The sequence below is a fragment of the Nelusetta ayraudi genome, unplaced genomic scaffold (assembly GCF_046127955.1).
Source record: "Nelusetta ayraudi isolate G7.1 ecotype Tasmania unplaced genomic scaffold, CSIRO-AGI_Nayr_v1 ptg000006l, whole genome shotgun sequence".
Classification (NCBI taxonomy): domain Eukaryota; kingdom Metazoa; phylum Chordata; class Actinopteri; order Tetraodontiformes; family Monacanthidae; genus Nelusetta; species Nelusetta ayraudi.
The window spans coordinates 2,682,763-2,707,409 of NW_027466056.1; the positions used below are offsets into that span (position 1 = coordinate 2,682,763).

At 45.8% G+C, this 24,647-nt stretch overlaps 1 protein-coding gene and 1 pseudogene across 1 annotated transcript; one reads left to right on the forward strand and one right to left on the reverse strand.

Moving 5' to 3' along the window:
* Positions 1-6,935: 6,935 nt before the first annotated feature.
* LOC142878908 (uncharacterized) lies at positions 6,936-10,155 on the forward strand (annotated as a pseudogene).
* Positions 10,156-14,915: 4,760 nt separating this feature from the next.
* On the reverse strand, positions 14,916-17,341 carry s100b (S100 calcium binding protein, beta (neural)). Its single transcript, XM_076015105.1, has 3 exons — positions 17,210-17,341; positions 16,704-16,900; positions 14,916-16,060 (listed from the first exon to the last, which is right to left on the reverse strand). Exons 2-3 carry the CDS (start codon positions 16,839-16,841, stop codon positions 15,914-15,916), a joined length of 285 nt encoding a protein of 94 aa, XP_075871220.1. The 5' UTR covers positions 16,842-16,900; positions 17,210-17,341; the 3' UTR covers positions 14,916-15,913.
* Between the last annotated feature and the right edge of the window lie 7,306 nt (positions 17,342-24,647).

Consider the following 24,647-nt stretch of genomic DNA (forward strand, 5'->3'; position numbering starts at 1 on the left):
TGCCTTCGCCCTAAGACAGCTGGGAGAGGCTCCAGCAGACCCCCGTGACCCTGAATAGGAATAAGCGGGTATTGAAGATGAATGAATAAATGAATTAATAATATAAAAATGTTCTAATGGCTCCCATCAGGAGGTAGTCCCTGTGTCACGAAACAAACCTCCCCTCTCAGAATATTCCCAGAGAAAATCACTGTTCTCTCCGCCTTTTGTGTTGTTTTTCAGCAAAAAATATCTAGAAAAACAAGGAGAGTGTGACCTCTACGAGTGGGAAAAAGGCCATAGTGGGCGTGGCCTGGTGCCTCCCTCCCCCGACCACCGCAGTCTGCCGCCGCCGTCTGCCGCCGCCGTTGCATCATTCATGACGCCGGTGGCCTCCCGAATCATTTATGAGAGTTTTTCTTCTCCCGCAGTCCTCGGCCGGTTCGCTCTGACCGCTTGTGACGTGATCGATCATCCGAGCGAGATGTTGTGTGTCCCACTTTAACTTCATCCCCCTCCCATCGCCGCACAGCTGCATGCCCGCCACCGGGGGGCTGCGATGGCAGCGGTGGCGTTTTGTGGCGACGTTTTGCCACAGAGATAATTCACAGCCGCAAAAACCCCCCACAGAAACCACTGAGGATGCGACGAGAGCTTCTCCTCCGCTGCGTTTTGCCCCGCAGCCCAGGCTCTGCTGACCCCTACCCGGGCCCGTTGGACCTTGCTTCGTCAAGTAAAGCAAAGGGACAAAAAAAAAGAAAGGAAGAAAAAAATTCAACTCTCTTTGGAGAAACTGTGACCCCATTACTGCAGATGAAGCGCTCACCTCACTGCTGTCCGTGGAGGGCGAGTGGGTGGGTGAGGGAGGAGGGGGGCCAGGGGGGGCGGCGTTCGGCCCTCCCCTCTCCCCCTGGGTCACATGACCGTCTGCTAAGGCAGCAGAGAATTTAACGCCTTCCAATAAAATAAAGGAGATTTTCTTTTTTTTTTTTTTAATAATTCACCAGCCGTCTCCGGGTAGAAGACAGAGAGCCGCTGACCTGCTTTCCCTGACAAGCTGGAAGCAACGGTTAGCCCTCTGTTTGCAGCCTGCTGCAAACACAGGAAAAAACAAAACAAAAACAAAAACAAGACAAGGCGTCGGTGCCGCTTGTAACATTGCAAAGGGTTCTGATTTCCAGGGAAAAAAGGATGGGCTGAGTCTCGCGTCCTTGCTGACAAGAAACAGCAGCGGCGCATTTTACAGACTTTCTGGACCTTTAAAGGTGAGGAATCAATATGAAATTGTCCTGAATTATTATTATTATTTTTCAATCTCCCTTCGACAGGAAAAGGCAACATTTTCCTTCCACTGCAATATTTTTTTTTTTTTATCTCCCTCCCTCCCTCCCTCCCTTCCTCCCCCTCTGTTGTCCCTCACCCCCTCTCTGCTGCAGCGCACACGCCCCGTCTCCACCCGCCGGGCTGTCGCTGCACATTAGCTGCAGCCTGCTGCACACGCACCTCCTCTGCTCATCTGGAAAGGTAAAACACACACACACACCCACACACACCCACTGACTAAAGTCAAATGTTAAAAACAGACACACAAAACAAACAAACACGCACTTTGTCGCCACCCTGCAGACAACACAATATGAATAAATGAGAGGGGGAAAAGAAAACAAAAGGGAATGCAACTCATCCGAGGAGACCCGGTGGAGAGAACAGGAAGGAGGAAAGTCCATCCGCTGTTGGGCGCTGACCTTATTATGGGTTAATTTATTAGCGCCGGGTGACACAGAGAGGCCCAGACGGCCGAACGGTGCGGCTGTCATAAAGGTTTAAACAGGGAGATAATGGGGCGCAGTTAACAGGGAGAGGGAGGCTTTTAGGGAGGGAACAAGCCACATGTGAGCTACGGCTCCCTGCAGGCACCGTGCACACACACACACACTCACACACACACACACACACACACACACACACACACACACACACACACACACACACACACACTTAAACTGCCCTATTTCACTTTAAAAACACACATATAGCTTCCTGTCACTGTTTTATGTCTGTGCTTTTTTTCATATATGATCCTGCAAAGGTTACAGCCAGACGGGATTGTGTCTTTAGGTAAAGGCCTTTTCCCAGCATGCAACTCTGACATATGCAGGAAGTTTGCATGAAAAAAATTGCTTAAAAAAAAAAAAGAAAAACTATATGAATATGGAGATTACCTGAGGAGGATTTCACTGCAGCATCCAGCATTGTTTGTGAGCAAGCAGCAACTTCCTGAAAAAGGCAATTTGCAAAAATTCAACTTCATATTCAATCATCAATCATCGGCTGAATGTTGGTTGATGGTGGCGCCGCAGGGCGGAGTTAGCGGAGGTAGGAGGGCTCAGAAGCCAGAGAGTGTGTCTGTGTGTGTTTGTGTGTGTGTGTGGGTTTGTGTGTGCCTGCAGGGCGCTGCCCGACCTTTAGCAGGTGTCAGTGTCGGCCCTCAGCGTGGCACTGAGCCTGGACACACTCTGGAACTCCCTGACAGTGCGTCAACCTGCAGACAAAGTTTGTGCGTCTCCCTCAGACGACTTTATGAGTCTGTGTTACCCAGCAGCTCAGCGGGTCTCCGCTCTGATTGTGTTTGACAGGAAGACGCTCCCCGTCTCCTGTTTCCTTTCATCCTGTTTGAGTGCGGCTTAACCGAGCATCTCTTTCTGTGCGGCGTGCGACCTCACTGTTGGCCAACAGCACGGTGGTCCAGCTGACCCCTGGCTGATGGGAAGGGTCTTCTTCTTCTTCTTCTTCTTCTTCTTCTTCTTCTTCTTCTTCTTCTTCTTCTTGACACTGAGCTGCCAGAAATACTGCAGGTGTGTCTGTGTGTGTAGAAACACAATCTTGACCTACATTTTGAAGTAGAGGACAAGGTAAAAAAGTGGGGACGGCATAGAGGTTTGAGATGAAGTATGGACGGATGGATGGAAAATTGATGCAGGGAGAAACAGGAAGTAGAGGAAGAAAATCAAGTGGGGGAGGATGGAGGGGAGGGAGTGGTGTTGGTTTAGAGGTCACAGCCTCCCCGCTGCTGCGCTGATGGATCCACACTGACAAGCAGACCACTGGAGACCTGTGTGTGTGTGTGTGTGTGTGTGTGTGTGTGTGTGTGTGTGTGTGTGTGTGTGTGTGTGTGTGTGTGTGTGTGTGTGTGTGTCGGAGCCCAGACTCGAAAATACACAGCAACACTTTCCAGTTTCCCCTGGAGGTGTTTACTTTATCGACCGTGGTCTCATCCAGAAAAAACACACACACACACACACACACACACACACACACATACACACGGTACATATATACATACATACGCAAAGGTCAAAGGTCAGACAGGAAGCGCTGCCCGTACGCCTGGTAGGTTTCACTTCCGCAACACCAGAAGCTGCGTTTGATGAGTTTCGCAGGATGTTGATAAAGAGTGATGGCGGTGATGAGGATGATGCCGAGGATGAAGGTGAGGAGTTTGGTGATGATGATGCTGAGTTTGCCGATGAAGATGATGCTGAGGATGATGATGATGATGATGATGATGTTGATGATGATGATGATGATGATGATGAAGACGAGGGTGAGGTCGGCTGTCAGGATGGCGGTGCTGACAGTGGCCGCGGTGGTGATGACGATCATTCGGAGGAATTGCCTCTTCCTCACTCAGAACTCTTCATCCACAAGTGGCAGTGATGGAACATCACTGTTTGACACCCCTCTCCCCGCTGCCCCCTACTGACGAGGTGGCGGCGGTGACCGTCTGTTCCGGCCCGGACCTTCCTTCTCACCCACACAGAGCTGCCACGTTGGATCTGGGGGCCGGTGTGAATGGGGTGGTCGTCTTTATTAGCACCTCACACACACACACACACACACACACACACACACACACACACACACCCTGATAGTGTCAAAGGCATTGCTGTTGAGAAGTTTAAATGAATTCATTGATCAGAGGTGATGGAGCAGGATGATTGACAGCTGATAATTGGGACCATCTATCATGTTATATTATTATTACTTTTATTATTATTATGGGATGGATTTAAATATATAACAGCCGCACTGGACGTGACTGTGTGTGTGTGTGTGTGTGTGTGTGTGTGTGTGTGTGTGCGAGTGAGAGAGAGAGAGAGAGAGAGAGACTTCAGATCGTCACTTGCCCCCTCCGCTTTCCTCTCTTCTCCTCACACAAGCCTTTTTCGCCCCCTGCTGGCTGCTCTCCATACTGCACCCATGTCACCCTTGCTGACCTATTGACCACCAACAGGTGAGACGCAACGCTGAACCTCAGTTGATCTTTGATGAACACGGTGACAAATTAGCATGTAGAAAGTGAAGTGGAAAAGAAGAGACCATTAAATAGCTGTAAAATTAAGGAATATCAGGCAATTAGGTTATAAGGCAAAGAAGGAGATTCCTAAACAGTGGCACTATGTTATAATGTTCGAACATTATAATAAGTAAATTATTATTTTTTTAACTGCATTAAAAATGTGTGGTTTTATAATGTGATATAATATGAAATAAGGGGATCAAAAACGTTATTAGAATTCTCTGGTGAAAATAAGTGAATACAAAGAAATACTTTTTGCTGCTATTTTGATTTTGATGTGCAACACAATTACACGGCAGTGGACATACAAAAACGAGATGCTGACGAGGAGATGAAAGTGAGCCAGATGAAGACGGAGTGCAAGTTTAATGTTCCAACGGCAGAAGGCGGAGCTAATCCTCTTCCCCGCGGATTAAGCGGGCCGCATCTTCATCGAGACCCAAGCAGCTTTCACGCGCTCCGTGGTAATCCCCCCCGACCTGCGCCCACCCCGCCCGCTGCCTCGCTATACTTCATATACCGCGTTTGTCCTGCGTTACTGTGTGCAACCACACCTGAGTGCCGAGCAAACAGTCGCCGTGTGTCGATTGTGTGCAAGTATATGTTTTTTCATTCAGTCACAATGCAACCAATCAGGTTCCTCTGAGAGGGGAAGGGGAGGAGCTACAGCCAGGGTTCAGTTCTCGTGCAAATAAAGCAAGACTATTACTGTGAGGGGCTATTCTCTGCTCCTAAGAGGGCCACTGGACACAGTTTTCCCCTCCACCTCTCAGTGCTGGGATCAGTCGAGTTCCTGGCACTGTTGCCGGCACCACTGATCAGTTGTTCTGTAACCAGAGGAGTTTCCTGCGGCAATTATTGTTCAGAGTAAACAGAGCATCATCCGGGTCAGAGTGGAACTGGATCCCCGGCCGACATCTGAGACCTGTGAGAGGAAACACAAAGTGTGCGGTCATCCGAGCCTGCAGGCAGCCAATCACACGAGAGCTCAGTCTTTGTTTTTTTTTTAATTTGCTGCTTTTGTAGGAGATTTATTCTCTGTCTGTCTGTTGTCTATCGGCCAATTGAAATCTTTGCTTCTTGCTTTTTGAGGTTGAAATGCAGGCTAGCAGTTCCCACCCACTCCCAGTTGCTGTGCTAAGCTAGGCTAACATCTGATGGCGCGAACAGTTCAACTTCTTTCTTATTTTAACACCTTGTTTGGGTGCAGAATGTTTTCTTTTCATTCTTAAAAACATTTAAGCATAGGTGGGAAAGTTGCAGTGCTGTTTCAGGTCAGACGATGACAACACAAGTCAGTTTCAGCTGCTCTGGTATCTCTCTCTCTCGGTCTCTCTCGCTCACTCACACACACACACACACACACACACACACACACACACACACACACACACACACACACACTGCGGCTCTCTTTAACATTCTGCATCCAGGCCGTTAGCCGAGCTGCTTGTCGTTAGGTAATGAAACATCTGTCAGGTCACATATGTTGCAACCTCTGTGACATTATATAAAACTTGTCATTTTTACAAAAGCTAAAGCTTACAGTTGTTAGAATTTCAAACTCAGCAGCATTCGAGCAGCAGAGTTTGAATGTATTCTTCAAGATTATTTTCGTCTCAAAAAGTTTCTGCTTGTGTTTCTGGTCTTTTGCTACATTGATATGTTTTTCAATTTAATATTTTCCGATTAATCCCCTGGTGGCTCCGACAGTCGCTCAGCACTTGGGGTCAGTGGAGCAGAACCTGCAAAGTGTGATCGCAGCCGTCACAACACGACTGCATCTCATATCTTGAACACTTTCCAGGGTTTTTTTTTTTTTTTTTTTTTGAGGGGATTACCGTGAGCCAGACATCAGCGTTCAAATCAGAATCCAGGTTAACTGAGCGGCCCTGACGCCTCCCTCATGCTGCGGATTGACGCTGCGTTATTTTTAATCTCCTGCTCCGCTGTCCGACAGGTCGGCTCGCTCATCCAGAGATGATGGCAGCAGCGGCAGCAGCAGCAGCAGCAACAGGCTGCTGGTTTCGGTCAAACATTAAACCACACACACAAGACATCAGTGGGGAAACAACACAGCGGGGTGTTGACAAATATGAAAACATGTCACGGTTTGAGGATAAATGAGTCCATTTAAATGTGTTTTTCTATTTCAAGACAGAATTGTAATCAAACAGAAAGAACCTCTTTCACCACCTGCAACTAAGGGAAAACTATTTCTTTCTTCTTTCTTTCTTTTAGCATTTTTCTTCTAGAACAGTCACATCATTATTTTACATCTGTGTTTGTATATATTTAGTGAAGACACAATGACTCCCATTTCATTTCATAGTTGTCTCATCAGTTGGATTCTTAATTTTAAAAACACCAAGGAGCATACAAATCAAAAAAAGGAAAGGAAATCATAAAAATACCACTAAGGCAACGCAAGCCTCATCAAATTAGACTTAAAAAACCCTGAAGCCGCAGAAAGTGCTGAAAGGTTTATTATCTACCAGACAGACAGCTAGGTGTCACAGCTGCAATAAAATAAAGTTGCTTCCTATTTTTTTTTTTTTTTTAATGCAACCTGTGAGATGAACCTGATGATGATAAAACGCTGCCGAAGCCTCACAAATCAATCAGAGCCGTCCGGACCTTTTAATTCTCGGCTGTGGCCTAGTTAGCCGTCAGTCTCTAAGCCCCGCCCACCAACACCACCACCACCACCACCGCCTCCTCGCTGCTGCTGCCTGGTGAATAATTGACCAGCAGCCCTCCTCCTCCTGCTCTCCCTCCCTCTCTTTTCCATCTCTGTGAGGCTGTATCCTCCGTCCATCCCCTCCTCCTTTCGCTCACCTCCGCCATGTCGTTCCACCACCTGCGGCCGGACGCCTGTTGACGCCTGTCAGCGTGGACAAAAAAAAAAAACCCACACACACACACGAGACGGGAAGGGAAGGAAGGTTGCAGCAGCTGCCGGTAAGAGCAGGATTTATCTTCCAGTTGTGGCTTTTTATCCGTCCCGTTTGCAGCAGGAAAAAACAAGTTGAAAACAGTTGTCTCCTTTAGGGGGGAAGCTGGAGTTGTGTTCTTCTTCTTTTTTTTTTTTTACTTTAATGGGCCCAACATTTTTTAAAATCTGTATCTGCAGTTCTATGTTTAACAAAAAATAACAACAAAATGGAATTAGATGAAAAAAATAATTTAAGAAGATGCTGAGGATGACCTGTTTTCTTTATTTTCTAAAGAGGTTTTATTGTCCAGGCAACTTGTCAAAATATCAAATTAAGAGCTGAATTTGTGCAGAGAAAAATATAAGTTATATGTTGAATGTCCAGTTTAATGAAGATTTGATTATTTTTGGGAGACATTTTATTTCTCCTTCGCATTTTTTTTTTTTTAATAGGGTCTGAATTCAGGAAATGTAATAATTGTAGTGATTAATCTCCCCATGCTCTGTGCCGTAATCCTTTAGTCTAACGGTTGACTGAACTGATTTGTATTGATCGGCATGTCTTTTATAAAACACAGAAATACAGAACTTCTAATGATAAAGATCTTCCTCTCTGATAAATTAAAGCATTTCTTGATTATCAATGGTAACTGGAGTCTTGTTGTTCTTGTTGCCGTCGTCCTGTGGAGGTTTGATTGGATTGAAAAGCATCTCTGTGTTCTTGCAGAGCGTTGAGGAGCCATGAAGGCGCTGCTCTTCCTCCTCCTGGTGGTGGCGCTGTCCCCCAGGTGCAGCAGCAGCAGCAGCGGCAGTAGGTGCACCCCGGGTTGCGACTGCCGAGGCGACCTGAAGTTCACCATCTGCTCCCAGGCGCTCTTCACCCAGCTGCCCAGCAGGGTGCCGCCCACCAGCGAGCTCCTGGACCTGTCCGACAACCGCATCTCGACCCTGGCGGCGCGCTCCTTTGCCAAGAATCGCAAGCTGCGTGTGCTGCTGCTGCAGAACAACAACATCAGTGCTGTGGCGGACGGCGCCTTCGCCCAGCTGGAGTTCTTGCAGAAGCTGGACCTGAGCTGGAACCGCATCTCGGTATTGGGCGAGGGCTTCTCGGCGGGCCTGGCCCTGCTGCGTGAGCTGCAGCTCTCACACAACCGGCTGACGGCGCTGGACAGCCGCTGCTTCCTGCACCTGGACGGCCTGCAGAGGCTCAACCTGAGTGACAACACCATCCACACCATCCAGGTGAGGATTCAGTGGACATTTGTTCGCAAACTCTTTCATGTTTTGGGCAAACGTGAAGTGAACGCACTGTTTCAGCTTGATGAACCTTCTTGTGGACGCGTTCATTCTGGTGTTTGTGAACGTTGCTCTCTCCCAGTTTTAACTTCTCTATTTAACTTGCTCCTCAATGGTCCAATATGCAATATTTGGCTTGACTAAAAATCATAAATCTGCCAAATATTACTCACTGGACCTTTAAGGACTGCTCTGGTTTTTGTTTTCATAATTCCTCATTAAAAAGAGTATTCAAGTTTTTCCTCCTGTTTTTGACAGTGAACAAGGGATGAAAGCTGAAGCTGGCTATTAGTGAATGGGCAGCAACAAAGTGTCAAGCTAACAATGGGGAAGTGCCAGTTTTCTGAGGGCTGTCCACTCAATGCTAATATAAACCCTGGTGGTGATGAGAAATTGATGAGGATTCAAAATTGGATATGAAGATGAAATCTGATTCATAGTTTGTTAACAGTGAACATAGTTAACGGTGTTTAACAGGTTTTTTTTTTAAACAGTGTTAAAACTGATAAAAGTGGGTTTTGGCAGTAATTAAAAAAAAAAAAAATGACAGCTCGTAACAACATATTGGAAAAAAATAAAGACACTGAACTAGTTCGTTTTTTGAACCATGCACTTAGTTCAAAAGGTTGAATTATGAGCTATGAACTGAATGAGTTCATTTTACATTTTGTGAACTGAACCATGAAGCAGGAGATGTAGAAAGTGAACTTTCTCCGAACGCTGCAGGTAAGGGCCTTCTCCTCCATGAGCACGCTGCGGCAGCTCCACCTGGAGGGCAACCGGCTGACAGTGCTGCGGAGCGGCATCTTCTCCATGTTGCGCTCGCTGGAGGTGCTCAACCTGGCCGGCAACCGCATCAGCGAGACGGACGCGGGCCTCTACAAGCCGCTCACCAGCGTGACCCTCCTCAACCTGGCCGGCAACCGGCTGACCTCCGTCTACTTCAAGACCTTCCTCAACATCCACACGTACAGCACGCACATCCTGCTCCAGGGCAACCCGTGGAACTGCGACTGCGACCTGCAGCGCGTCTTCCGGAAGCTGCGCAGCGTGCAGCGCCTCTTCCTGGACGACTACTACAACCTGACGTGCGCGGAGCCGCCCGTGCTGCGCGACTACCGCTTGATGGACGTGGACACGGAGCTGTGCATCGCTGAGACGGTCACCGTGCTCATCATCACCGTCACCGTGCTCATCACCGTGCTGGCCGCCATGCTCATGGGCGAAAGGAAGAGGAAGAAGAAGAAGAGGGGCAAGCACTGGACGCAGCAGGGCGAGCTGTCAGACGAGTCGGACTACTGAAGCTCGTCTTTTCAGTCCGCACATTAAAATGTGTTTTCAAGCTATATTCTGATCGGCCTCCACAACCCTACGCCCCCTACAGGCAGATCTGCACTCCTGGAAACTTTTGTTTTAGCAGGTTGTCCATCTGTTATGGTGCACACAAGAAAAGGCTTCCGGAGACCAACCTGACAAATATGTATTTTATTTAAAACAAACAAACAAACAAACAAATAATAATAATAATTATTATGTCTTGCTCTCAAAATCTGAAATAACTTTTTATGTGTGCGAATGTGGAATGTCCCTGATGTTTGAAAAATAAACAATAATTAAAAACAAAAGATGTTTAAATGTGGACTATCAATCCGCCTGCTACAGAGTGAAAAATTAGGAAAGTGCGCCCTCTGTGGGCAGAATGTGTATTTTGCAGCAGCTTGGATTTGACGTTCCCGAAGCATGAGTGAGGAGCTGTTTTCTCCTTTGGAATGACTGCAATGAACAAACCCGATGATGTTAACGTTTAAAAGACAGTATATTTGTGAGTGCGAGAGTGCAGTCAGAGTTGTTTTCTCGAAATTCAAGTATTTCCGGTGGGAGGGCGTGGCCGCGGCTGTGGTTAGCTAAACATTTTTTTTTTTTTTTTTTAATTGTGCTATTTAACAGTTACCACGGGTTCAACGGAAGCCTAAATAATAATAATAATAAGAATAAGAATAAGAATAAGAATAAGAATAAGAATAAACAATAATAATAATAATAATAAAAGATGTTTGTACAACACCTAGCGACCATTTGCCGTAGCAGGAAGCGAGGCAGGAAAGTAGAGCTGAAGCGGTGAATCAGCGCCATTGTTTTCAGGTGCCCGATTCGGTTCTGCCTCTGTCGCTAGCTAGCTTGGCGCCTATCCCACATATCTGGATTCTTTTATGCTTCATTCCCAGTAAGATTTCCCCTTATACTGTGTAATTCTACACGGTGTCTTGGCAAATCGTGTCGTTACATTTTTCTTTTTAAGCATGTATACTATTCCTGGCTTCGCGAGATGACGAAATTTACGGTGTTTTCTTTTTTTTCTTTTGTCGATATTTGGCTAATATTAAGTGTAATCGCAACATTTCAATGACGTATTAACACTAACTTATATTCTTCCCTTCGTTTTTTTTTTTTGTTTTTTTTTTAATTGTTGTTATTGTTATTACGGTGATCGGCCGGTCGGCTGTCAATAACTGTGGACGCGCCCCTGCTTGCGACCCTACACCATTTTCGTCGCTGCCAAGTGTCGGACCGCTACCGTGGAAACTTTTTGACCACCACGTCTGAGTCGTCTTCCATCACTGTCTGATGTTGGCAGCACAGAGCAGATGCCAGGAGAAGGACACTGGCTTCTCTAGGGTACTGCCAAAAATGTGCTGGGCTGGTGTTATAACGCGAAAAACTGCTAATGCATTGCATAAGTTAAATGTCAAATGACTCTTGAAAGGTTAAAGAGTTTTAAATGCCCGGCAAACCCCACAGTTCCTTTCCTAAAGAATTTGTGATTGCGTTCCAGGAAGTTCCCACTTGGTGAATTAAAGTACCATCCACACCCTGGGAGCCTGGGTGCAATCTTTTAAGGTAAACGAGCCATCAAATGTCTCTTAAACACCAACAACACCAACCAGGATAAACCATTTACCTAATGAGGAGAATAACAAAGCACGGAAGTGCTTAGAAAAATTAGAATTTGTTTAATATATATATATTTGGAAGTGCAGTATGTGTTTTCGTAAGCATGATGACTGCTTTCCACAGTGGCGTCCTTGAAACAAACCCAGAGAATTTGTGTCATCTTTATTATTCCTGTACATCGTGCAAGAGTAAAATACCAAAGGATTCTAAATTAATTCAGGCATCATTTTTGTTAAGTAAAAAAATGTATAAAAAAACAACAACAATACATGAAAACGATGAAATTATTTGAATCATCTACTGTGTATATTTTAATTTCTGGCAACTACTCCTTTTCTGCTTTTTACAAAATTTGAAAATGTATGATTTGATTGTTCTTTGCTGATGAAAAAAATGATAAGAAAAAAAAAAAAAATAGTGTTTTAAAAAAAGTACTGTATATTGATCAAAACATAACAAAGACAGAAAGATTTTTCTGACTTTGGTCAACAAATAAATGATCTATAAAAAAAATCCTTCCTTTTCATCTGAAGCCTTTTTTTTGGTCCGTGTCTTTTTTCCCCCACCCCCTCCCTCCTACTCCTCCTCTTTGACTTTCAGAGGCTCACTGCTTTGCAGCGCCGTGTCTGAAGTGACCGAAATCCCGTCTTCGACGTCAAAGTCGTCCTCATCGTCCATCTCGTTGGTGACGTAGGAGCCTTTCTGTCGGGACAGACACCACAGCAGCAAAAACACCAGGATGCAGATCAGCACCAGCAGGACCAAGCCCACAATTCCTGCAAGGTGGGAGACAAAAAAACAACTGTAACACGTTACAACAGCGAAATAACTAAAAAAAAAATTTAGTTCAATATACAGAGAAAAACAAAAGCTATCTTTCATTCAAGGCTTTGAGTCGTGTTAACTTGCATTCTGACATTTCACTTAAAATAACGGAAATCAAATGACGTATTTATTCTGCTATTACAATTTCTGAATAAAAATCGATCTTCTTTTTAATTTACCTCATGTTACAAACTTTGCCTACCTCCAATCAAAGCTGCCAAATCCCCATTGTCCATGCCGCCATCTGCAAAATAGAAAACTACATTAGCATAAAATGTTTTTTTGTTTTGTTTTGCTTGTGGGTAAAATCTAACAGTCTTCTTAGTGAGTTAGCCGCCATTAGCTTCATCTAGCGACAACATCAACTTGAGCTTGTTCAGCTTGAGCCGCAGTTGGTCACTCTAGCTTCAGTTAACTGGCATCACTTGCTGCTACACTGTAAATGTTACGGACTGGTCCTTTAAGTTTCCTGGCCCTGTGTGTGTGTGTGTATATGTGTGAGGTGGGAATTTGAATTTGACCCCAGAGTTGCACAAACACTGGTCGTTAAAAGGTTTTGTTTTATATATATATATTTTCAGGGTGTAACTCCCTGAGCTCCGCCTTCCGTTTTTTGGCTCTCTGAGTGCCCTCCGTTACCTCTGCTCCTTTCTTCCACCTCCCCCCAACCCGACGTGGCGACGAGGTGTGTCTGCCCTTATCTCCACGGCGACAGACCCTGGAGGCGTCACACGCGCTCCTTCCCATTCTCCTCTCTGACAGCGGGCTGATAAGACACTCAGCCGGCGGCAAAAGCACCGGTGTCACGATAAACTGTCCCCCCCCCGACAAAAAAAAAAAATTGAACGCGGAATGAATGTGACCCAGCAAACGCTTAAATCCCTTTTTCTTCTTTTTCTTTTTCTTCACCTTGGTTTCATGATGGTTGCAAAGTTGTTTGTGGGAGGAGAGCCCAGCATCGGAGTACGTGTTTGGTTTAGCAAATAAATTCCCAGAGGAGTGAGCAATGAAAGTGGAGACACTGTTTATCAGAACATATCCTTATTCATTTACTTATTACTTCACCCAAAATTCCAAGTTGGTTTAGAAATTTTTTTTTTTTTTTTTGCTAAATTTGTTGCCAAAGGTTGTTCAAACCAGCTGAGTTTGCAGGTGGTTTGGTGCAGATACATCAATATTTGCACACTCGTACCTTTTATTGCCGTTTCCGTCACTAGGACAGGAAGAGGAGGCGGGGTTTTGATTAGCGGGGCCAATCGCAAAGGAGTCCTGGCTTCCATGACAGCGTCAACCTAAGAGAGGGAAAAAAAAAAAGTAGATCCAGGCTGAACTTACTTCAAGAGATGACAAATTCTGCTCAGTCACTTCACCTTCCAGTCTGTGCAAATGTCATGAAGTCTTTGACATGTTGAACTTTCGTTTCTGTAAAAATTCTCCCCTCAAAACACTTCAACCTGCACACCTCTCTTATAAAACCTGCTGCAAATCATCCGGACAGATTGTCTTAAGGCCACAGTCTCATCTGGATTGTCATTATTCTTGCAGGAAAACTGCAGAGCACACAGAGAAATGCAACTTTTCCGAAAAGATGCATTCATTATTGGCTCCATCTGTGGGATTTATGACCGTTTACAGAGTTTAAAAGAACAGCGGCACTGAAGTTTCAACTTCTTTGGCCAAAAAATAAAACTAAGCAACAAAGCCTCTAAAATGCCAGCAGTAAGAAAAAAACAAAAAAAACAAAACTCACCAGTTGCAGGAATCCGATTGCAGCTCCTCATTCAAGATGAAGGAGATGTAATTCAACAGAACAAACAGTGGACAACAACACGTACATTCACATAAAACACATGCTCAGATGGGTGTGGTGTCCAATCCCCAGGGTCGCGTCTGTTCCCTCTCTGGCCAATGGTGAGCTAGGCTCCGCCCCCTCCCATGCTAAACGGCCTGCAGATGTCGAAGTGTTTGTGTGTGCGCGCAGCTGACGACGCCTCACTCTCTCTCACACACTCACAGAGCAGGGCGTGTAAGTTTTCTGTCATCTTGAGCCTCTTCAGAGACTTTCAGCTGTGTGATTTCCCAACATGCACCAGCACCCTTCTCTTCTGCTATGTGTTGGCAAGAATAATTATGGACTGTCTATAAAGTATAACATTCTTATTATTTTTAAAAGGTTTTTAAGATTCTGTTAGAAGCAAGTGGAAGAACTGCAGCATATGGTTGATGATCTGTGTCTGCGTGGGTTCTCTGCGTGGGTTCTCTCCGGGTTCTCCGTCTTCCTCCCACACTCCAAAAACATGCATGTGAGGTCAATTGAACATTCTAAATTGTCCGTAGGTGTGCATGTGAGTGTGAATGGTTGTCTGTGTTTATGTGGTCTTGCGATGATCTGGCGACTTGTCCAGGGTGTCACCCTGCCTTCGCCCTAAGACAGCTGGGAGGGGCTCCAGCAGACCCCCGTGACCCTGAATAGGAATAAGAGGGTATAGAGGATGAATGAATGAATGAATGAATGAATGATTGATCACCGTGGTTAATTAGCATCAGGCTAAGAAGAGCAACGATGGCAAGAGTTGTACAGTTTATTGAGTCCATGAAACACCACTGAACAAAAACCATTGAATCATGCTAGTTTGTTGCGTTAGACAAAGGTTATTGTTATCCCCTACAGACATTGTGCATTAGGCGTTAACTAAATCGTGCCAACGATTGCTAATAGATGCTAACATTTTCTTGATTATCTCTGGACATTTCAGGCAGCTGACACAGGACAAACACACATTCTTATGCGTTCCAATTTCCTGTATTGCGTGGTGATTCCAACTCTGCCTGTGGTTTCCTCCCAAACCAGCAACACATAGGAGCTATAACACCACAGTCCTGTTAATTGACAAACACGTATTCCACTAGTTGGCTTGCCCAAAGTGACCGCTGACAAGGTGAGTGCTGTTAGCCCCCTCTGTAGTCTGATGGTCTCACAAAGTTTGGACTAATGTGCAATCTAAACAAGCTGGCTACTAACTCGGACAAAAGTTGATTTGAAAGTCTGATAGAAAATGCTCAGTTTCTTTTTAACGTTGAAGACTATGATTTTAGAAAGTCCTCAAATAATACATTTTTAAAACGTTGCTAGAATCATTGTGTTGCTTCGCACTTTCCCCCAAATTTCTCCAAAAGAACGTACAAAATCATTGAATGTAATTTTCATAATAACTTGCATATTGTTTTTTCAAATTTTATTTTGAATAGGACTATTTTTATGTATTCAACGAAAGGCCAGATTTTGGCCTTTTAATCAGAGTTGCTAAAGAGAAATTTGCGTTTGATTGGAGCCAAATTAATTAAAGTGCTTTTCAGCCAGCAGCCTCAGTAATTCTCCTGGCTGGAGTCTGGGATTTTTTTCCCCCATAATGCTTTGCCTCGAAGGCACCAGCCGGTTGCGCGTTGCTAAGCGTCTTCTTTCTTCTTCCTCCTCCTCCTCTTCTTCTTTTATAATTTACTCCCTCCTCTGTCTCCAGGCCTCCCCCTCTTCCTCCGCTCGCCCCTCCTCTTCCTTCTCCTTCTCCTCACTCGTCCTCGTGCTGGAAGAACTCGTGGCAACAGACGGTTACCGCGGAGACCAACGTCATGAACTCTTGGAAGTCGCACTCGGAGTCGCCGTCGGCGTCCAGGCTCTCCATCACGCCGTCCAGTGTCGCCTGGTCTTTGACGTGCTGCAGCCGGGGGACAGAGGCGGAGGTCACGGGGGGTCACGTTCGGGAAAAGGTACGACATTTGGAAGCACGCGGAAAAGAGCCAATCGACGCAGCTTCCTGCTAAAGCTGATGCTTTGTTTGATTGGCAGTCTCAGTGGGTGGAGCCAACACTTACAGCCTGTCGTGCATTATTATTCGGGACTGAGCCTCAGCGAAGGCCTGCTCTCATTATTATTATTATTATTTATAATAATAATATACATTTTTTTTACAAGTTGCTTCTGATTGGGTTAGGAATAATGAGCAAGAAGTAATGGCCAATCAGAATCATCAACCTGATAATCTGTTGATTAATCTGTTAATCTGATTCATATGTTTTGCATTTGGTTTGATTAAATTAAAGCGATTCCTATCAGAAAATCTGAAATAAAACAAACTTATCTTTATAAATGTTTATGTATTTTATATATATGTGTGTGTCATGATTAAAACAGTATCTATTCTATAAAATCTTCCTACAAAATCCACAGCTGCTCTTTTCTGGCTCCTTCCAGCTCGCTGAATGAACAAAGTGTTTTGTTGCGATTGCAGCAGGGACGATATTTCCCCTCCTCCCCCAAAGCCGACCGGGCCCCGGTTCAGAAGCCCCTCGGCGTCTCACCCCCAGCAGGTCGGGCAGCTCGTCGTTCAGCAGGTCCCTCAGCTCACTCTTCTTCAGTTTGTGGGCGTCGCCCTCCCTCTTGGAGTACTTCTGGAACACGGCGATGATGGTCGCCATCGACGTCTCCAGGTCAGTCATTGTCGACGGTGTCAAGGTTGTTTATTTCGAACAAAGACGTGCCTGGAAATGTTGACTGGCTAAAAAAGTTAGTTCAGGTTAAAGTTTGAATCTTGCGTTATTCAAATAGATGATGAAAAACTATTCTTTTGACATTCAAATAAGCATTACGTACACAAACGACACTGAAAACCAACAATAATAAAAAAATAAGATCTCCGCCATTCAACGTTAAACCCATTTTTTTTCAGTGTCTAAACTGAGAGAACACAGTAAGAAAACCTTCCTTTAATTGTTCAGTGCGACGACGCGCTTAACAATTGGAAACTACCCAGCATGCACTCTGTTCTGGAGCAGAAGCCGAGTGGATTGATGCGTGATGAGCTCACCTCGGGTCGCCTCAGGCCACAGTCGCTGTCAGACGAGTCCCAGAGTTGTGAGCCTGCGGACGGGCGGCGGGGTTTTATTTTGCGGGTGGGTGTTTGTCGTGCCAGTGCGTGTGCACGTGTGCGTGCGCGTGCGTGCGAGTCAAATGTCCGACCAATCGCGGCCGCCGGCCCTCCCCCTCACTCCACGGCGCTGAGGGGCTGGACCGACTCTCCCTGACCGGCTGTTAACTGTTTCCAGCAGCCCCAGTAGAGGAGGTGAAAACATTCATGCCTGCTGTGAGAAACAAGTAACAAGCAACCAAAGTTCACGGATGCGGCCGGTAGATGGCGCAAGTGTTATGGCAAAGGAGCTGTTTTACATTTTCCAAAGCCAAAAAAGCTCCTATAGAAAACATTTGGAGAGCTGAAATAATACCTGGAGGACTCGTTGTTACTTGGAGTTCAGTAAGATGAAACTTTTTGTCGTCCAGTTGATGGAAAAACTGCTGCAGCCACGCTGACAAGTTGTTCTCAAACTAGCAGTAGCTAGTCCCGCCCCCACTTCCTCGCCAAGGGTGCTGATTGGTCCCCCAACCAAAAAGGTTTCTTCGTTTAAAACCTAGCAAGTCCCGCCCCTGCCTCAAGGGGGCGGAATTTGAGAACTTGACCATTTCACTCAGTTAGGAGCTTTTTAAAGTTAGGGCAAAAATTGCATTGGTTGGCTAACACATTCTGATAATAATCATAGTAATAATAATAAATAATAATAATGTTTACAACACAATGTGCTTTTGGCACGTTGCTCTGTTTTTTCACACTCTTTTTCACTCATCTAGACGTAAAGACGAGCGAACACGCCCCTCGTTCACGGCTCGGATCGTCTGCCCAACCGTCCGGCTTTCGGCCTCCGCTCCAGATTTTGGTCCTCCAGCCCTCGACAAAGCCCCCGTTTGAGAGGGAAAGCGTCTGGTCGCGAATCTTAATGAAGATTCTCTTTTCACGGGCCGGAGTTGGCCAGACGTGCGCCCTCCACGGCTCCGAAGGGAACAACTCACCCACTGGGTCGAGTGTGCTGGAGTGGTGGTGGTGGGTTGGGGTTGGCGGTGAGACCACCCGCAGGGAGAAAATACACCAATCGGGATGGATTATTAATCGAAATAGTGGAAATATTTTTTTACCTGTTGTTTTTCTCCAGCTGATTGGCCTGCTGTAACCTGTGACCCTGCCGTGTGTGTGTGTGTGTGTGTGTGTGTGTGTGTGTGTGTGTGTGTGTGTGTGTGTGTGTGTGTGTGTGTGTGTGTGCGCACCCGTCCAGAAGGAGAACAGAGCCGTTCATGCCTCCATCAGCTGCGTCTTTGTCCGACAATGAAGCGACTCCTCACGCGGGCGGCGGCTGACAGGACGCCTCATTGTTGCCGCTCAAACACTGAAACTTTGTGCACGGCAACGCCTCAAAAGCCCTCCCTTTTTTTCCCCTTCCTCTGGCAGTCAGCGCTGAAATATCTGGGAATAAAATCAGAAGTGAATAATCGCAATTATACATCAGTATGGCTTCAGTTTATCCTGATTCAAGGGTAATTGATTTAAATTTCAAGGCCCAGTGTGTGAGCTTGAAGTGGTGTGAAATAAAAATGTTTTTTAGTTTGATAAAGTCTAAAATGAAAGATTCTGATAACATAATTCAGCAGGTTGACATTGTTTGCAATCTGATTTCTGCCCCCTAGGTGTTGCTGAATCTCACAAGGCTGCCCTTTATTTTTCAACCCACGTTTTTCACAACCTATTGCAAACTTTGTCGTCGAAGCCTGTTGTTGTTGTTGGGGTTTTTTTTTGTGTTTTTTTTTTTTCTTTGCCCCCCGCAGTGCGACCTCTCTTCTCTCCAGGATGAATGCAAAATGTTTGGAAACGCCTGTCAGGATCTGGGCCTTTCAGCGTCGGCGACTCTTTTCTTCTCCGCTTGTTGTGTCTCTTTCAGGATTTGGTCTCGCGGGGAGACGGCGTCCTCGGAGCCAGCGAGGAGGAGGAGGAGGAGGAGGAGAAGGGGGCAGCTGAGTCACTGCCTGGCAGTGAGTGTTGGAGATTAACACACACACACACACACACACACACACACACACACACATGAACTCAAGTCTCTGTGGTCTTTATTTCTCCAGTTTTGTTTGCGTCTGCCTTGACGAGAGAGAACTCGCTCAGCTTCTCCATAATTCCAGACTCTCCTTCTCGTGACCTCTGATCTCTGCCCAAACCAGCACACTTGATCAACAAACGGCCTTTTCGTCCGAGGTCGAATTGCTTCTTGGTCAATCTCAATGCTGTAATTCACGTATTTCGCCACTTGGTGGCAGCAAATCGCTAATAACAAACCGCTGACACAATAACCTGAGGTTTCCAGTTGAATTTCCTCAACACTGTTTGAAAGGTATGACAACAATAATTCACGGTTGTCTTTTGTGCGGCCCTGTGATAGACTGGCGACTCTCCCAGGGTGTAGCCACACCTTCACCCCAGGACTGCTGGGGCTGGTTGCAGCGGGCCCAGTGACCCCGAGTGCAGGCGAAGGTGGATGGACGGATGTTTAGCAGCTGAGTGACAGACTTTGAAATGGAAATGACTTTATTTTATTATTATCATTATTATTATTATTATTATTATTAGAAATAATATAATCTAAATTAATCAAGTTAATTAACATTATTAGATTGAATAGCAATTCTGATATCGCTAAAATGTAATTAATAAAACATCTTTGGCTGATGCTCCTGCACTCCAGGTCAGCAGCCACAAGCCGTCAGCCACCTGTTGTCAGGGGTGAAAGTTCAAGCTCACCTGAGGGTGGCGCCACTGGACAGATTAAAGCTCATCATGTGGGCAGTACAAGCGAGCGTTTGCATGATTATTCCGAGGCATGGAACCAAATTCATCATTTTTTATTATTATTTGTCTGTTGCTCTGTCAAAGTGAGCTGAGTGTCATCACTTCCTGCCCAGCTGCAGGCAGGAAGTGATGAATGGCTCCTTGCCGGCATGTCTCCGGCGTCTTGGCTCCCAATCGCACCCTAATCTCGACATATCCTTAATCTGACACTTGTAAATTCCCATCCCATCTGGCTCACTGGGTCGTCGGCGCCCGAACCGCAGTGTCACCAGAAGAAAGGTGGATCAGCGGTGGTGACCTTTGAAGACCGCCCAGTCATCCACAGCCTGCCTCCTAAATAGGCAATTCAATTATAAACCAACCTGAAAAATTTAGAACCATTTTAACAAATCTGTGAGATTTATCCAACAAATCCAACTTTGGAAGGGGCTCACTGAAGGTGATCGGACCACTGACTGGGTGCTGAATTGGTCCCATACTCGCACGAGGCGAGGACGTTAGGAATCCCCGCAAGGCGTCGGCGCCCCCGGTGGCAATGCAGCTGCAGAGTGGCCATCTCATGTCGTATCTTCCCTCTCTCTAATCCCCGTAATCCTCTTCTGCTTCCACTCTCACCCCCCCGATGGGATTAGAGAGCCTCTTGGATCAGAGCGCCAGTTCGCCAACTCACACCGCCTACCCGTTGGCCTACATATCTTTCTTCCTGCTTCCAGTTCGGGCTAATTGGACTGACGGGAAGAAGGAACGACGAGGCAATGAGCAGGTGTAACATCTGAGCGGGACAGACGGGCGACGGAATAAGAAGCTGCTACAGCATCAGCGGTAGCAAACTCACAACTCTTAACGACATCAACAACAACACCAGCCTAATCTCACCGCCAGGCTCCAAATCTGACTCTTTTTTTTTCTCCCTTCCCCCGACTAAATCGGCTCATTTCGGTTGGATTTTCCTCGAGAGCTTGTTTTGATAGAACGCTTGTTTTTGCTCTTTAGACAAAGCGATTTGCAAGGAAGCAAAAACGACACGATACAACAACCAAATACACATACAACAAAATCAACCGAGGGGGGAAAAAAAGAGTCAAATTCCCCACAGTGTGTAGTTTTCCTCACAAAACCTTCTTTTTGTATGACCTGTTTCCCTCTGAAAGAGTCAGAGACAGATCGAGCTAAAGGACGGTTGACCACACACACACACACACACACACACACACACACACATACACACGCACATGCACACCTGTCCACGGCCTCTGAAGCGAGGCCAGTCGTCGCTCAGAGCTTCAAGACGGTTCGAGCTCGTTAGCCACCTAATGAGTGACTTGCGCGACGGATCACACGCTGTTGTGGTTGGAGGGAAAGAAAGGACCCCCACCCCCACTCAAAAAAAAGAAAAGAAAAAAACCCAGATGCTGTTTGCTCCACACAAGATCCCTGGTTCCCACACGATTCCTTGCAGCTCATGTGTTTGTGACCCACATGAAATACTTAAGTAGCCTAAAGTGCATCTTTTTTTGAATTGCACTTGCGCGGTTAGACATCAGAGTTCCCTTGTAAACCTCTTTCTCAGCAATTGCTGTTTGTGAATTGTAAAGCCGATGTGATCATGATCAGCCATTAGACAACCAATCATTGGTCAAGATGTGAACCATTAAAAACGTCATCAATCGGTCAGTAACAGTTTCTTTTTATTCTCCTCCTAATTCTTTGTTTTGGCATAAAGCAGTTACAAATATGTTAATTTAGTTGTTTTTTTTCAATGCACCCTATTTCCGGCGAATTGCTCGCTCAATTTTTTTTGGGATTCTTCACCTCTTAATTAGCTTTTGTCGTCGGGCAGTTTTGTCCTGACGTCTCCTTCCTCTTTCAGTCGTAGCTAATCTCACCTCCTCCCCACAGACGCAGAAAAAGAAAAACTCCCCGGCAAACCACAACAGCAACATATGGTCAAGGCTAAGCTGCCGCCAGGTCATGACAGCCGGCCTTCAAACTGGCCGGCAGCAGCGCCAACACATCGCCCTCCCCTCTGACCCGACGCCGCAGAAGGATTAGTGATGTGAAAGAAACCAGAAAAGGTCGGTGGCCAGTAATAGCTCTCCAGGTGATATGGTACCAGGCCATGACTGAAATGTTTGTTTCAAACACATTTTTGTAAAATTACAAAAACATCAGAAAGAAAGACAAGATTACCACCAATATACCACCAATATCACCAACAAAACCAGAAAGGAAAGCTGGCATTGTAATCAATCCATTCAAATACAAATACATTATTCATAAAAAAAAATTACAAATGCATCATGGGATAACTTGCCATGTGTATCAGTAATTTTTTAATGTAGCAGACGAATCACTGATAAACAGTAGGAAATGATGGTGTCACCTTAAGAAAGCCACATAACGCAGCCCGTTAATCTTTATAAATTAGGTATTAATCTTTTTGAAATATAAAAATGTGAATTTATTCTGACTGTGAGGTGAAAACAATTTTAACAATCCCCATTATTGCGCAAACCCTTCAATTCTTCTTTTATTGAAATTGAACTCCTGAGGCTTCACAAATGTCGCCCGCTAATCTTTGCACAGGGATCGGAGCTTGGCGATAATCGTATAAATACATTTTTATTTTAAACGCTGAAATGAAATTTTCGTGAATCAAATAAAAGCTTCAGAAAGACACATTTCGAGAATCCACGTCTCACTCAAGGTTGTGTTTCGCGTTGATGGATCCATTGTGCAACAGGAAGTGCCCTCTGTGTAAGTGTGACCAAGACGTGCAAACAGCGGTAGTAGTGAGGACTCGGAATGCAAAGGAGAGAGAGAGAGAGAGAGAGAGAGAGAGAGAGAGAGAGAGAGAGAGAGAGAGAGGCTCATTCTGATAATAGGACTCAGGCCAGGGAGCTTTTCAACGAGATTAAAAACCACTTGATTAACCTGACTGTCACTCACGCTGCGCCGCCACCACCACCCTGGAATGCTGGGGGTGAAGAGGAAAAAAGACTTTGGGACCGCGCAGAACTACTTTGCTTAGGTCGCACTTCTGTCGGCTAGTTTTTGTCAGTTTTAGTCGGATTGATGAACAAATTTTTTGTTGGAGTGATTAAAAATTGTCAGTTTAGTCAGTTAAATCCCACTCCTTCCTCCATAAAGTGTCCAACTTAAGTTCGCTTAACTTGAATTACAAGTATTTCAGCACTTTGTACCTCCCACTCATCAATTGTTTTTACGTGAAGTCTTTCCTCCTTAAATCAGTTAGAAAAGCAGCTTCTCCATTCTGAGAGACGGAAGGCAGCGGCTCATCTTTCCACCACAGAGAATATTTCACACGTCTCGCACTCATCTTTAATGTGCCGATAATTTAGTGGTGCTCAAAGCGACGCGGCGCTCCTTTTGCCCTCGCATGGCTCGCGCCCATCGCCGTTAATCTCGCCACCTGCTCTGCAAAGCGCCGGCTAAATGTTTTTCGGCCTTCATTTGCCCGGGCTCCTCCCCCATCGATCATAATTACTGCATGTGATTGATGAGGCCGGCGGTGAGACGGAGCACCCACTTCCAGAGGGCAGTTGCTCAATGTTACCGCCAGTCAATGAACTCCTCCTCTTCCGTTTTTTTTTTTCTTTTTTTAATTTTGGAGAGCAAATCATGGCTACATCCAGCGAAGGGGTTCAGAGTGTCCCCCTGGTGTCGTATAAATCTCATGGCTCCGGAGGATCGTCGGAACCTATTGGTTAAATCTCCATTAGAAGGTCGAAAGGCTGGTTCACCTTAGAACCAAACACTTGGGGCACCGTCATATACCGCTAGCTTCCAAGCAAGCAGGCTAATGACGATAGTAAGTCGAACTAGAAGTGAACAAAAATTGCATCGCTTTCTCGGAAAATGTGAAAATTTATGCTGATTGGTGTAAAGCCCTAATTAAATGGAACGCAATTATCGAAATAAAAGTCGTCGGAATTAGTCGCGCAACTCCGCCGTAGCCGGCCCTTTAGGTTATCTCCTCATTTTCCAGTTGAAAGTGATGGAACTCCGCCCCTCTATCCCCCATCCCTCCACCCCTGGCAGCCATAGACGTCCCCTCATTTTCATCCTCGGGACTTGGATTTGCAGCTCTCCCTTTTGAAGCTGCTGCCAGTGCGTCTCCTTTTGTGAAGGGAAGACATCATTACCCTCCGCTGATCAGCCCGTATCTCGTCTCGGTGTCCTTGAGCAAAAAAAAAGAAAAACGCTAACTCCCCCTCTGCCCCACTTACCCCTCCCTCCTCCTCTTGCAGCATGGACAGAGACGAGCGCCGTAGTTCTGCGGTCAGAGCGGAGAATCAGTGAAACCGTAATCGTTTCGGAAAGTAGCATCATTTGGGTTGTTGTCCAGGTTTGGAGGGGGTCTCTTTTTATTGCAAGCTGCGCAAAAATGCTAAAACTATGAGGAAATGACAGATTAAAAGCTGCAGATTTGCTGCTCTGACTCGTTTTGGTTTGCGCATGCAGAAATCCCTCAAATTAATGAGAAGAATAAGCGGCAAATCCTTAAAAAAAAGTGCCTCCTCAGGACAGAGGACGGCGGCAAACCTCAGGTGTTTCCCTC

What these genes read in the sequence shown, in the direction of transcription:
- s100b (XM_076015105.1), bottom strand. Translation starts at nt 16,841, where the DNA reads ATGACTGACCTGGAGACGTCGATGGCGACCATCATCGCCGTGTTCCAG. An exon ending in AGCTGCCCGACCTGCTGGGG is followed by an intron (nt 16,061 to 16,703) that starts GTGAGACGCCGA and finishes CCCCGGCTGCAG; the next exon opens with CACGTCAAAGACCAGGCGAC.